The 14,131-nt window shown below is 46.4% G+C and overlaps 2 protein-coding genes across 6 annotated transcripts in view; both read right to left on the bottom strand.

Annotated features, from left to right (window-relative positions):
- Positions 1-4,697, bottom strand: part of YLPM1 (YLP motif containing 1) — a 45,411-nt gene extending 40,714 nt beyond the window's left edge. For all 5 annotated transcript variants that reach the window (XR_009114621.1, XM_058027338.1, XM_058027339.1 and 2 more), the window contains exon 1: positions 3,669-4,697. Coding sequence is in view for 4 of the 5 variants with exons in the window: in XM_058027338.1 (XP_057883321.1) it covers positions 3,669-4,697 (1,029 nt within the window). In the remaining variant the exon portion in view is untranslated. The remainder of the gene's footprint in view (positions 1-3,668) is intronic.
- Positions 4,698-7,360: 2,663 nt separating this feature from the next.
- FCF1 (FCF1 rRNA-processing protein) lies at positions 7,361-14,100 on the bottom strand. Its single transcript, XM_058027133.1, has 8 exons — positions 14,060-14,100; positions 13,910-13,977; positions 13,701-13,772; positions 13,292-13,440; positions 12,812-12,884; positions 12,380-12,467; positions 11,835-11,929; positions 7,361-9,724 (listed from the first exon to the last, which is right to left on the bottom strand). Exons 1-8 carry the CDS (start codon positions 14,060-14,062, stop codon positions 9,676-9,678), a joined length of 597 nt encoding a protein of 198 aa, XP_057883116.1. The 5' UTR covers positions 14,063-14,100; the 3' UTR covers positions 7,361-9,675.
- Between the last annotated feature and the right edge of the window lie 31 nt (positions 14,101-14,131).

Below are 14,131 nucleotides of genomic sequence, written 5' to 3'. Positions count from 1 at the left end.
AAATATGGAGCTGCATTTTTAAAAAAATACTTCTGTAACTTGGAAATGAGGTCAATGAAATGAGAGACTATGCTTCACAGACTTTAAATTGATCATGCAATTATTCCTGCCATGAATCTATTTAACAAGAATATGTCTCAGAAGAGTTCCATAGTTTTGGGTGGAAGATATGCATTCACACTGCAGCACAGACTGTCAGAAACATTCAACAACCTGCTGAAATAAGTGCAGCTCAAGGGAGGAACATACTTTGCCAGCTATACAAAGCCTGATTCAATTATCCATCTCAAAAGGCACTCACTATAAGGTGATTTGTCATCATGGTGCTAGATGCTATGATGGGTGAGCACATGTTCTACTGCCACAAAATTGCTGTCTCCACAGATCCATCTTGTTTCCTCCTCATTCCACCAACTGGACATAGGGCTAGAACTCATAACATGACATGGGCTTTCCAGAGCTATGGTAATATAACTATCTATTATTTTCAGCAGATGAGTCTGGGACAGCTATTACTGTGCTATCTGGAAAGTATAAGAAAAACAGAAAAGTAGATCTTTACAGCTTATTTGTAGCAGAACAGAAGTGCTAGTGTAGAAAATTTTTCATTGATGAAGAATTCAGTTATTGAGTGCTCACCTCCTCACAATGACTTGTCATTCAACTGGACTTGTCATCTTTCAAGTCCAATTATAATCCTTTAGCCCAAGGAAAACACGAGCATCAACAGAGGCCTTTTCCCATCTCTGGCTGACCAAGAGACAATGCCTGTTGCATTTTACAGGAACATGAAACCAGCACTATCAGCTCCTGGCCACAGGACATAGCACCAAATACGTTAATGTGAAGTCCACACCAAAGGACTACTCCAAAGCTAATACAGGTGACCCTAGGCCATAACATAATACCTGTTTTGGGGGACGCTATGTCCTTTCCAGGTGAAAACTGCAAAAGAATGGTTCAGCACCCTCTGCAAAACAAAGGGGCTGTTTAAAGAGAGCAGCAGTCTGTTAAATGGCGAGGTGGTAAAGCTGAGGTAGCTTTAACAGATGTAGATAAATGCATATTTATGGGAACAGATGTACCCATGCATCCTTGGAGTAGGAAAAGCATTGCCAGCAGGTTGACGAAGGTGATCCTGCCCCTCTGCTCAGTCCTAGTGAGGCCACAGCTGGAGAGTTGTGTCCAGTTCTGGGCTCCTCAACACAAGAAGACTTGGAGCTCCTGGAAGAAGTCCAGTGGAGGGCAATGAAGATGCCAAGAGAGTGGAGCATCTCTCTCTAATAAGAACAGGCTGAGGGAGCTGGGACTGTTGAGCCATGAGAAGACAACTGAGAGGGGACCTTGTCAATGTGCAGAAGTATCTGAAGGGAGGGTGGCTAGAGGAAGGATCCAGACTCTTCTTGGTGGTACCAAGGAACAAGGAAAAGAGGCAATGGGCAGAAACTGATGCAGAGGAAGTTCCACCTGAATATGAGAAAGAACTTTTTTACATGCAGGTGACTGAGCACTGTAACAGATTGCCCTGAGAGACTGTGGAGTCTCTCACTGAAGATATTCAAGAACTGTTTGGAATACACAACTCGGTGCCATGTGCTCTGGGATGAACCTCCTAGAGCAGGGAGGTTGAACCAGATGACCCCCTGTGCTCCCTTCCAACTTTACCCAGTCTGTGATGTGATAAACAAATAGCAGAACACATTACCCAAGTCTCAGATGGAACATTAGGGAAATACCACAGTTATTTTAACCAGATTTGATAAGAATCCAGCAATTTAATCCAACTATATACCCATGGAAGAAACTACACTAAGCTCATGATACTGTCAAGGCAAAGAACAGTATCTTAGACTGGAAAGGTAAATAATAAAACACCAACTCATGGCAAATTGTGTAACATCTTCTGAGTTAAGAGAAAAATACTGATATATTTGTTTGCAGCCACTGTTACTGTGGGATGAGGAACAGAAATAATTGCTCTCAATTGCCAGTTTAAACAACAGCTTAATAGGATACTACAAATGACAAATTACAGTTTCTTCACGTGGCTTTTCAGAATACTAAAAGGCATGAAAGCCTTAGCTTTTCCTATTCCTTATAGTGTAAAAACTTGTTACTCCAAATCCTGTCCCATTTTACAGCCTAAGATAGCCAAAAATGTATCAGTCTGTTATAACAAAGTTATGACCAGGAAAATATCATATTCCTTTTGAATTAACACTGAACTTGAATGAGAGCAAGCAAACTACTCAAGATAGAAGCTGTTTGTATAAACACTCATAAATCAGACAACATAAATTTCAGCAGTATTCTGCTGCTTCCATGTGTGCATACAATAAAGCATTATTTGCAACTCTTCTGGAGATATTTTATCAATATTTTATGATTGAGCTCAATAATTTAAGAAGTCAACAAGCTGACTCAATGCCATATAAGCACCACTTTCTACACATGACTTTTTGAGGTTTTGGTTTTGTCATTAAAAAATTAAATCTTGTTGTTATCACTGTAAAAGATCAATTAGTACTGTCCAAAACCTTCACAAAAGTGAGTGAAATGAACTGAAAGCACTATTTTGCCAGGCAGTAATTAGTTATATGGTACAAATGTAAAAATGGCATATCCCAGCAATCAGCAAATTCAAAGTGCCAGTGACTTCAATATGACACAATAGGACTTTTGCAAACCTAGCTTTAAATAGATTTAAATAAAGGAATTTCAAAGAATGCAGCTCAATTTTGTTCTTGCAGGTGGATGCCAATAAGATAACTCTAAACCCACGCAAAAGCCTCAGTGAATCTGCCTGACCATGTACACAGCTGAGGGCCTCACATCACTCTGCCTTGCTGTGCACGCTGAACTTCAAGCTTGGATTGTCCCCGACAGTGCAGATGAACGGTCCCATCAAGTTCACTGGAACTGGTCTCATTTAGGAAGTGAAGCACACAAACATTTTGCAGCATTTTGGCCCTAGTGTACACATCAAAATCACACAGCTATAACATTTTTCACTTAAAGGCATTTCAGAGCATTTCCCTCCAATGCCCTATGCAATTTTGTACTGGAAGATCAAGCACGTGTAGCACAAAATGCGGATTAAGTGTAAGTAGAGGGAAAGTACGTACTGCAACAGAAACATTTTTGCAGCTTTAACTGTGTGTGATAAGACTAAAACAGTCACCATTCTACACTGATCAGGCAGATAACTGCAACTCAACACCTTAAAAAAAACTATAATAAAGAAATCACTGAAGACAAGTGACATCCCGCAATGTGCAACAGGGAAACCGACTGCTGCATCTCACAAGTGGCCAGACAAAGCCAACCGGGGTTAGGGGCGGGTCACACACATGCTGTACTCTGGAATACATGCTCCAGAGACCAAAGCACGCTCAAGAAAATTAAAGCCAACCAGGATTTACATTTTTCCCTAAACAATTTTTCTCAGGAAATGACAATTTGTTACATCCCTACCAACCTATCAACACCACTGGACAAATCAGCCTTTATGAAGGTTCCCCTGAGCTGTGCCATTGCCACACTTCCACGGATTGCGTCCAACTCCTTTCAATAGTATGCAAATACGGTGTGTTTATTAACTGCCCTTACTCGGGGACCTTTACAACACAGTACCCAGCGGCTCCTCGCCACCCGCCGGGCGGCCTTACCTGGGGAGTCATGGTGGAGGGGTCCGGCTGCTCCGCGCCGCCGCCCTCCTTGGCGGCACCTGGCGCTGCCTCCGGCGGGGCAGCGGCGGGCGGGGGCAGGGACGTCTGGGGCGGGGGGAAATGAGCCTGCGATGGCTTCACCGGGGGAGGGACGGAGGGGGCCAGGGCGGGCTGGGAAGGAGAGGCCTGGGAGGAGAGCAGGTAGGGCTGGGCATGTGCCATGTAGCCCTGGGCAGGAGGCGGCAGGTAGGGCTGGGAGGCGGTGGCCGTCGGGGGCTCCAGGTAGGAGGGCGGGGGCTCGGAGAAGGAGGGGGGCGGCTGGGAGGGCTGCGCCCGGGGCAGGTAGGGCTGGAGCGGCGGGGACTGCGCGGGGGGCGGCTGGGCGGGGGGCAGGTAAGGCTCGCCCTGGGGCGGCGGCAGGTAGGGCTGGGCGGGGGGCAGGTACGGCTGGGCGCCGGGCTGCGGGGACTGCGGCGGCGAGGACAGCTCCATGTCCATGGGCACCGGCTCGGCGGGCACCGGCTCGCCCCAGTCGCCGTGCCCGCCCGGCGGCTCCTGCCCGTCGCGGTCCCGGGCCGCGGGGGGCGGCTTGCGCGGCGGCGGCTCACGGTGGCCGTACTGCTTCTGGTAGCTGCGGACCGGCGGCGGCACCGGCGGCACCGGCGGCTGCTGCTGCCAGTCGGTGAAGGAGCCGGGCAGCGGCGGCGGCGGCAGCCCCGGCGGGGGCGGGCCCGGCGGCGGCGGGGGACCCAAGAGTACGGACTGCAGCTGCTTCTGGTGCATCTGCTGGAGCTGCTGCAGCTGGGCCAGGTGCTGCTCCTGCAGGCTCAGGAACCCCGAGGAACCGGCGGGCGGCGGCGCGGCGGCGGGGGGCGCGGGCCCCGGCGGCGGGTAGCTGGGGAGCGGCATCGGTGGAACGGCGGGAGGCGGCACGCTGGGGGGAGGGATGGGCAGCGGCGGGGGCGGGATGGAGGTGGGGGGCGGCGGGTAGTGCCCGGCCGCCCCGTACAAGCCCCAGGCCGGGTACATGGCGGAGCGCGGAGCGGACACAGGCCGCGGCGGCGGGCGGCGCACGGCGCCTGCGCGGGGAGGCCCCACCCCCGCCGGGCAGTCGAGCGTGAGCGCCGCGCCAGAGCGCCCCGCGGGGCGGGTGGCAGCGCCGCCTCGCGGACAGCTGCCCGCAGCGCGGGTGAGGCGAGCTCGGAGCGACAGACAGACAGACTGACAGATCGCGCCAGCCCCGCTCCCCGGGGCAGGAGGCGGGACGGAGCTGGCCACACACGGGAGCCGCTACGGGCCCGGCGCCGGGGCTTCCGATGTGTGTAGGGTGCCGCCAGGCGCTCCGCAAGCTAGGCTGTGTATAGCGGTCCCGGCGCTCCCGAGGGCCGTGGTGTCCCTGGGGCGGCGGCATCGGTGCCCTCGGTTACCCGCGCTGAAGCACGATTTAAACGTACAAATACGTTCTGCAGGCACTTAGCAATGACTTATGGCAAGTGCTGAACGCCTGTGGCAGGGCAGAGGTGTGTGTGTGTGAATTCCAGCAGCTGGGCCTGGTGGAGCCTGGCAGCTCCAGGTCCGCAGCACAGCACCCCGGCGGTGCCCCCGCTCCGTGTCCTCTGCAAGCACAGGAACCCTGGGCAATTTTTGTTATGTTCACTCTCTAGTTCATATCTGCTGAATTAAGGATCCCTTGCCAGTGGAGAAAAGCGTGGAGGAAAGGTCCTAAGACTTTTCAGTCAGGAGAAATATCAAGAAAATCACATTGTTAGGTAGAGAAGAAACTTTATCCTCTCTGGTGGAAAAGCTGGACTTTATGTTCATTTCTTGCTAAATTTCAGGAAATCCACAGAAGAGATACATTATGAATCTGTAAGAAAATATTTGACTAATTCAACTGAGATGCAAAACTTTAAGAAAACTATCTTAATACTTCTAGAACTGCCTTTTCTATTCTTTAGTATCCCTTCTTTTCATTTAGAGGTGATTATTGATCCTTTTCTGTTTAGGATGGTCTGTTTAGATTTCTCTTGCGGTGAATATGACTTTCAGATAGCATTTGTATTTTTAACATCTACTGTTCATTATATATCTATACTTAGCATTTATATACCTGAGTTCTATGGGCCAGTTTACTCACTAAGCTTTTGAAACCCTGTCCTTCCAATATAGGGAATTCCTGTTGCAAACACTTTAAATTATCCTCCTGATCTATTCACTCCACGTGAGTTCTCTTGTGATCAGCTTACTAACAGTTATTTCCTGCAGGCAGGTCTCTCCTACTATTTTTGCTGTTTGTTGTAGTTACTCAATATTGTCAAGAGATTTGTTACTTCCCTTATGAGGGAATATGTGTACCTAAACACTTTCAGGGCAATTGCTTTCCAGCCTACATTGTGGAAGCCAAAATGTAACTTCCAAATAACTTTACAGATACTTACTCAATATTCAAATTGGTTTATGTTGCAGTACAGTTGACTCCCACCAGACAAGATAAACTACCCAATCTACCAAAAAAGCAACCCTCTTAAGTTCACATTATGCCCTCTGATTCTTCCATTCAGAATATTTTTACTCTTTTATTCTGTTCAGTCTGTAACATTAATGGGTGTCATCATGTTGCTTTGGGTTATTTTTTTTAAATAGCTCATGTTCTTCCTGCTTCTAAACACTATTATACCACATTTAGTTACCCCTCAATTAAGCAGTGTCACATCTTGGATCAGCAGCTTAAATTTCTTCACCTGGTAAGGCTGCAGTAATCTTAAACCTGGTGGCTCCAGAAAGGAGTAGAAATTATTTTCTACCATTCTTTGCATATATTCATATTTTCTTTATGTGGTGCTCCTGTATGTTCTCTGTCTTCTGAAGCTATGGAAACCTGCTACAGCAGGAGACAGGATGTTAGCAGGGAGGCTGAATTCTCTAATTACACTGCAAGCATCTGATATCTAAGTCCTGTGAGGTTTAAACCTACTGCCAGAGTTGAGTCAGGGAGGAATTTCTCTTCTGGTTTGGACTGACAGAGTTCTCCATATGTGGGAACATCAAAATATTCTAGTTTACCAACCTCTTTCCTGTGATAATGGTCTTTCCTCCTCTGACACACTGTAAATTGGATCAGATGCTGGGATGCCATTGTGTGTGTGGAGTAAACATTTTCCTCTGAACCTGTTTGGTAAACAGGTTGTCTGACATTGCAGGAGAAGTACCTGATCATTCAGGTGGTCCTCTCCTGTCTAATTTATCTTCTGACCAGGCTCTTTGAGATAATAGCCAAGTTTTTTGTCTTACCAATTATACTCAATTAATGAAAATTTCCTAATGGGTGTGCTCACTGCCAATACTTTCTTCTGCTCGTCCTCCAACCCTCCTAACACATCTCTAGCAATTGCCTTACACCTATTCCAGATTCCTCCTCCTTTTACTAAAACAAGGCAGAGTAAAAGGAATAAAAGATTTCAGTAAATGAGCACATTTAGTTTGATCCCTACCCACCGTTTGTGCTAAATACATATATTTTCATGAAGTCTCTGCAAAAGGCATTCTGCTGGCAGGTATATGTTTCCCAAATTCATCAGGCTGCTATGCCTTTGACCTCTTCTGTGCCAGAAAGACTATTTTCAAATGTTACCCTAAGTGCCCATGCCTTTCTTCTTTCTTCTCCAGTCCCCTTCCATTTAGGTTAATTCAAGTGAAGTTATTTGCACTGGAACAATTCTAGTTAACTACTGACTGAAAGAAGTCTTTCAGAACTAGAATTATTCTGAAAAGCAATTTACAGAGATGTAATACTACAACTGTTTCTCAGTCCTCACTTGACTAAACATGGGCTTCAATTGTTCATGACAATACTTGATCATTAGCTTAAAGAAATATGGATTGGATTGAGAGAACAAAACTAAGGATATCATTTTTGAAACGTATGTATTATATACTAACTGTAAAATCTCTCCATTGTTAGTACTTTCTTCCTGGCTAGAGGTGGGGAAAATTAATTTTGATTGTGATAGCCTGGGAGGGGCTAAATTTTCAAAGTGTCAGTATGCTGTTATTTCAGGGACGTTTTAATAGAAGAGCCTGCAAGAAGCACAGGGATAGCACAAGAGGAAGGTCTGATGTGTTCCCCAAGTTTCCTGCAGTATGGAGCAGTCAAGGAAGTTACCAGGATGTCAGAGCATTTCCCAGAGATAGGAAATTATCTTCGCTGCATGCTGTCCAGCATACACACAGCTAAGTTTAGCTATTATAGAGTTGTTAAGGTTGGAGGAGACCTCCAAGGTCATTGAGTCCAACCATCAACACAGCACTGCCAAATCCACCACTAAACCACGTCTCTAAGCACCACATCCACACTTTAACACTTCCAGGCCCAGTGATTCTAGCATTTCCCTAGGCAATCTGCTCCAATGCTTGACCACCTTTTCAGTGAAGCATTTTTTCCCAATATCCAATCTTCTCATGGCACAACTTGAGGCCATATCCTCTCATCCTGTTATCAGGGAGAAGAGACTGATGCCCACCTGATTACACCCTCCTTTCTGGTAGTTGAAGAGTGATAAGGCCTCCCCTGAGCCTTCCTTTCTCTATACTAAACGCCAGCTCCCTCAGTTGCTTCTCATCAGACTTGTGCTCCAGGCCCTTCCCCAGCTCCACTGACCTTCTCTGGACATGCTCCAGCACATCACTGTCCTGTCTTGTAATGAGGGAACTAGGAACAGGACTCAAGGTGCAGCCTCACCAGCACCAAGTACAGGGGGAGGATTTCTTCCCTAGTCCTGCTGGCCACACTCTGATACAGGCAAGGATGCTCTTGGCCTTTGTGGCCACCTCTGCAGCCAAACCAGTGTAAGGGACTACAGGATAAAGCTCTTAAGATTTGGAAATTTTCTTAATTATACCAAGAATATAAATTTTCAGTCTTCTCCTGTACTACAGATCCAGCATTTTGGCCAGGAAGTGTGCTTTGGCATGTTGGCTCCTGGTGACCCTCTCCTCACCACACAGCAGATATTGAAGAGCAAATTATATTGCTAAGAATGAAGGAACTGTGGAGGAGATATGAGAATGCTGAGTTATGGCTTTGAAATACTTTCCCCCTACATTTCTTCATGTGGTTTAATAATTTTTTTTCCCTCCCTCCCTGACCACTTCCTTCCCTATAGCAAATTCTGCAGATCTCTGGAAGACTCTTTATCTGCAACTATTGTTCTTATTCCTCCACAACGACTGTGCTCCCAGCCCACATTAATACTTTTGCCCATCAGACACTTTCCTTCTTGCCCCTGATATATAACGAAAGTGATAAAGCTTTGAGGTGCATAGGACCCAAACAAACAGGAGTGAAAGACTTGTCCCAACCCAACCCTGCCCTGCACCACTCTAAATGTAAGGAAAGGACTGGGCTGCCAGCTAACCAAGGACAGAAAGAGCAGTCTGAGAGAACACTTAAACTTCATTCACTGTGCAGTTGAATAAAAGCCTATTAATTCTGAATTAAAATCTAGACTGCTTTTCCAGAGAAAGCCACCAACTGGTGCAGATCTGATGTCTTTTTTGCAGAATGCAGATGCTGATTTGACTGAACAGGTGTGAGGTAGCTTCCCAAAGGAATACCTGTCTCAGGTATACTCCAGGTGCAGCAGTAAGAAACTTAAAATCTCTTGTGGTTTCATTCTCAGAGTTGCATCATCAATATTTAATTCAGAATGCTGAAATCAAGTTTTCCAATGGTCCTGATGCAGAGCTAGGCACATTCTTGGTCCTGCTGCCCTCTCTTTCCCATATGCCTCTCCCAGCTGTAGGCAATCAGACCAAGGCAGAGAATGGATGAATAAAACCAGACTCTTCAAAATAGCTTTTTCTTAGAAAAACAAGGTTAAGAAGTTGGTTTTGTGTCATCCACAGTCCTATGAGCAGAGTTCCAACAAAAGAAGAAAGGAGGAGGGTAGAATCAGAAGGACCCTTGTCCTGGCTCACAGTCCGGGCATTGATGGCTTGACTGGACAGGTTAGAATCGGGGAGCTCCATAATCATCTGGCATCCTCTCAATATTGTACCTGAGAAAGAAGCAAAACTTATGAAGACAGCCTGCTCCACATCACTCCCCTCCCCACTGTGGTGGTGAATCTACTCCCTCTTCCTCCTCAGGGCTGCACTGCCACCTCAGGGATCCCTGCTAGGCCTTGGCCTTTGTGCAGTGAGTTACCTGGTGAAGCATCCCTTGAGCATACCAGGAAGCCTTGCATGACTAAGGTCAGAGAACAGCACTGACTGTACTGGGAACTCCTGTTGCTGGTCTATGGTGAAGGATGAGATTGCCAGTCATCCTCTGACAATCCTATCTAAGTCATGGCCTGAGTGGAATGGTACCAATGCTACCAGAGTTTTGGAAATTCTAGTAGTTACCAATCTGGATTATGGCCAAGGTGTAAAATTTATGCCTGACTAAAAGCAATCATCTTGTGACCCTATAAGCAGTGGTCTTAAGTGAGGCCCTTAGAGCTTTCCTGGACTGCTATGGGCTGCACCAGCACCTCTTTCTGAGCAGGAAGCTGCAAGGTCTCAAGGCTGAGATGGCTGAAGGACCATCACTCAAGCCCTGCCAGTTGAGAAATGCAGAAACATTCCATGTTTTTCACTGAAGCTGGGAGGAATTTTTAACTGGTACCTTTATACATTTACCTACATGTCTATGTCAGTGTGCAAGCATGTGAATTAGTTGAAATACTTTTTACTGAGTATAGTATGAATATTGCTTCCTGAAAATATAATTAAGTCACTGTTATAATTGTAGTAAACCCTACTGAATCACTTTATAAATGTTAAATTAGTCAATGATTAAGTGCTTTCAAAATCTAATTAAGACAGAGACTGTTGACCAAGTCTGGGAACAGAGACTGTTGACCAAGTCTGGGACTAGCTGCACCGGGACTCCATCAGGAGTTTGGAAAGCAATCCAAACGACTGGGAGGGTCGTCCTTTGCACTTCTTGTCTCCATGCACAACATTCTAAAGTGATTTTAAGTCAATTTTCCTCTGTATGTTTCATCAGTAATAGAAGGAACGTTGCCATTAAACTCTGTTAAAGTCACAGTGCTACAGTCTTATATTAGAAGCTGCTTTTGCTAGTGTACCTTTGACAGTGATTCTTCAAGTGGACTAAAGCATTTATTTGTGACACCCATGCAACTACAGGCTTACAGGTAAACTGAATAGTCAGTTGTTGCATTTCTATCTGCAGCTCAGATCCCCAGCAAGAAAAATATTACTTCTGAAAGTAAAAAGTCTTCAAAAGGTTGCTGTTATTCTTCACTGTAAACTCAGCATCAGGCATCTCAAAAACTCACCATCTCCAGAGAAAGGAAAAACCCTGCAGTTTTGTAAGATCTGATTTAGGATTTAAGAGCAGATCACCACAGAAAATAAATTTTTTAGACACTCAACTTATAATTCACAGAATCATTTAGATTGGAAAAGACCTCCAAGATCACTGAGTCCAGCCTTTGGCAGAATATCACCTTGAGAATTAGACCATGGCACTAAGTGCCATGTACAGTTATTTCTTGAACACCCCCAGGGATGGTGACTCCATCACCATCCTTGGTAGCATTTTCCAAAATGGCCACAGTGAATAAGGAGAAAAGGTGTTTTGAGAGAAAAATCTTTTGAGCCACATTTTCTAATTATAGATCAGTTAAAACTTTACATATCTATAGCAGTCAAGCTCCTAATTTCCAACATGCTGCACTAGTACCCTTCTGAGTTGGTTTGGTTTTTAGTTAAGAAGCAAATTCAGTCTCTTAGCTGAGGGTACACAAAGCTACCAAATAAAATAGGGAACAGGAATGGTTCTTTTCTTCAAGAACCTGTAGAATACGTTTGCCTGGTAGTCCTGCTATTGCTGGTGAGCAAAACTGATCTATGGAAACACTGGCCTCAAGGGAACCACTTCTTCAGGTAAAGACAAGTGAACATGTGGACTGCAATAAAAATGGGTCTGTGACCAGCCTCTTCCCAGCAGTAGCTGTACTTCAACTTCTCTGTAAACACCAGGTCTTTACTGCAGCCTGCACTATAGACAGTGAAGGAGAGAAGTATGTGGTGACAAAGTCCCTGTCAGACAAGGACTTCACTGGGCAGCATTCCTCCCTGTCAGGGGGCCCTTACCTGTGCCTGGAAATATACATTATGGGCACTCCAGGGATTTTTCGTATTCTCCGCTTGAGCTCTTTATCCACTGTGGCCACAATGTAACATTTGTGCTGCAAAAAACCAGAAGGCAAGTCAGATTCAACACCAGTGAACCCCAGAAAGGAGTCATGGCTGACCAAACGTTCCTATTCAGTGAGCTCACTGAACAAAAGGAGGCTGAGAGTCCTTAGCAAGGCATTACCAGGACTTGTACAGAATTCCACAGCAGACTAATAACATCCTTCTGCCCATCAAAATAGACTCAAGAAATCTCTGAAACTTGTCCAGCCTTTCAAGCTGACAGCTTTCCCATCCTAACTGCTTCCTGATGCTCTCCTATACAACAAGAATGCTCAGGGAAGATAATACCTTGCATCAAATAAAGTTGTTTCAGAACTAAAAATGCCCCTTGCTGAGATTTTATAGTTACTCTGTGGGAAATGTAAGTCAGTCAGTAATTAAGAGGGTTCAGGAATTTTTAGTTTGTTAGCACAGTACAGAAAATGTCAGGAGGGGAATACCTGAGTGACCCTCTGCACCAAGCAGTCGTCGGCGTAGGTTCCTTTGTGCATACATGGCAAGCGTTCAAAGCGAGGGTCCTTGGCAATTCTGTGGGGACATAAAAAGCAGCATCACAGCAATCAGACCAGAGCACAGTAGCACAGCATAGAGGAACAAGAACACCCCTTTCTGTGATATACAGAACACTGTTCTCAAAATAAGGGATGAAGGGATGGAGTAAATGGTAGACAAAGGTCAAGTGAAATGACCTGCAAAAAAAATAATGCAATTTGTCTAGTTATTATAAGTTAAGTATTTCTTAGTACCAAGTTCAGGACCCTGCAACAGCCTAACCACCCTCTAGTGCAGGAGCACCAGTCACACCATGTGTTTTTATTTATTTATATTAGAGCATTAAATTCTAGAAACAGAGAAGAACACCCTGCACCTACCTTAATGCCACACGGTACTTCTGTCCTAACTTTTCGATTTCACCCATTACACAATCTGTGATACATGGAATACCTAAATGCAAAAAAAGCCCGCATTAAAACAAAGCAGTATTTATTCCCACACCCCTACGTACTGCCCCACATGCCCTAGAAACATCATGGAACTCTATAATGTATTACTTACAGGGACAACTGATAATGTTGCAAGGTGATAAAATGTAGAGCCACCAAGTTTAACCATGCCATGGTAATTTTAGATTTTTAAGCTAACTCTACCTTTGCTGAGATTAGAATTTTAAAACTGTTACTTGACTGAAACCAGAGGCATTGCCAGGGTTACCACATCTCCATGACTATAGCACATATTCTTTCTGCAAGATTTCTGTTATTCTCAGTCAGGGGCATGAGGCTGACAAAGCACATTACGAGCAGACTGGCACTGTGTGGTCTGAAGAAGCTGTGAGTGGTGCAGAAACTCACACTTGGCATAGAGACAGTCCATCATCGACTGCACTAGGTCCAGTTTGGCCTTGATGGAGAAGTTGATGAAGTTAGTGTCAACCAGGATGTGGTAAGGGGGGCCCAGCTGCGTATTATATTGGAAGAACAAGCAAGAGGGATGCTGGGGCCTGCCAGGAAGACAAAGAATTCATATCAGTTAATTGCACTTAACATCACATCCCACCCTACAACTTGCATAGAATGGAAGAAGGGTAATGAGCAGAAAAACCCATCAGGCCTCCTGCTGCCTTCCAAGTACAATCCTTCGTTTTGGGGCACCACTTTTTCTTCTGACAGTATCGCTCAGAAACACCCTCAGCTCCAGCCTGCAGGGTGGCCGCCCTCCCTCCTTCCTCCTCTCCGTCCCCAGCGCCTCAGCAGCACTTACACCTCCCGCTCTTTGATGGCACTCGGGTCCTCCTTCTTCTTCACAGGGGCTTTTACGCGGTCCTTCTCTTTACTGCAAAGAAACACAGGCATTACTGGGGTACAGCGATAGGGAAGAGCTACCGGCGGCCGAGGGACCTGGGCCGGGACCTCCTCCCGAGCGGGACACGAGGGCGCTCCGGGCCCGGGCCCAGCCGCAGCCGCACTCACAGGCGCTCGTCCCGGAGGCTGATCATGCGCTTCATGACCGCGTACTTCCGCGCCTTCTTCTGCTTCCCCTGCAAGGACACGGACACACAGCCGCGATCAGCTAAGGAGAGATTCGATCCCAGCCCCAGCCCGACCCCGCTCCCGGCTCACCATGCTGACCCGGCCGGTCCCGCCGCCGCCGCGTCCCTGGTGCGTCACCGGCCCCGCCCCGGAGCGCGTCAC

This window comes from Melospiza georgiana, chromosome 6, assembly GCF_028018845.1.
Source record: "Melospiza georgiana isolate bMelGeo1 chromosome 6, bMelGeo1.pri, whole genome shotgun sequence".
Taxonomy (NCBI): Eukaryota; Metazoa; Chordata; class Aves; order Passeriformes; family Passerellidae; genus Melospiza; species Melospiza georgiana.
The sequence above is the reverse complement of the archived record's forward strand: the minus strand, read 5'-3'. Positions and strand labels throughout refer to the sequence as shown.

Excerpts from the sequence above, each read along its gene's own strand:
- FCF1 (XM_058027133.1), bottom strand. Across the intron at positions 13,441-13,700 it reads GCCATCAAAGAGCGGGAGGT|GCCCCAGCATCCCTCTTGCT; the intron begins GTAAGTGCTGCT and ends TCTTCCTGGCAG. Across the intron at positions 12,885-13,291 it reads GGACTGTCTCTATGCCAAGT|GTATTCCATGTATCACAGAT; the intron begins GTGAGTTTCTGC and ends TTTTGCATTTAG.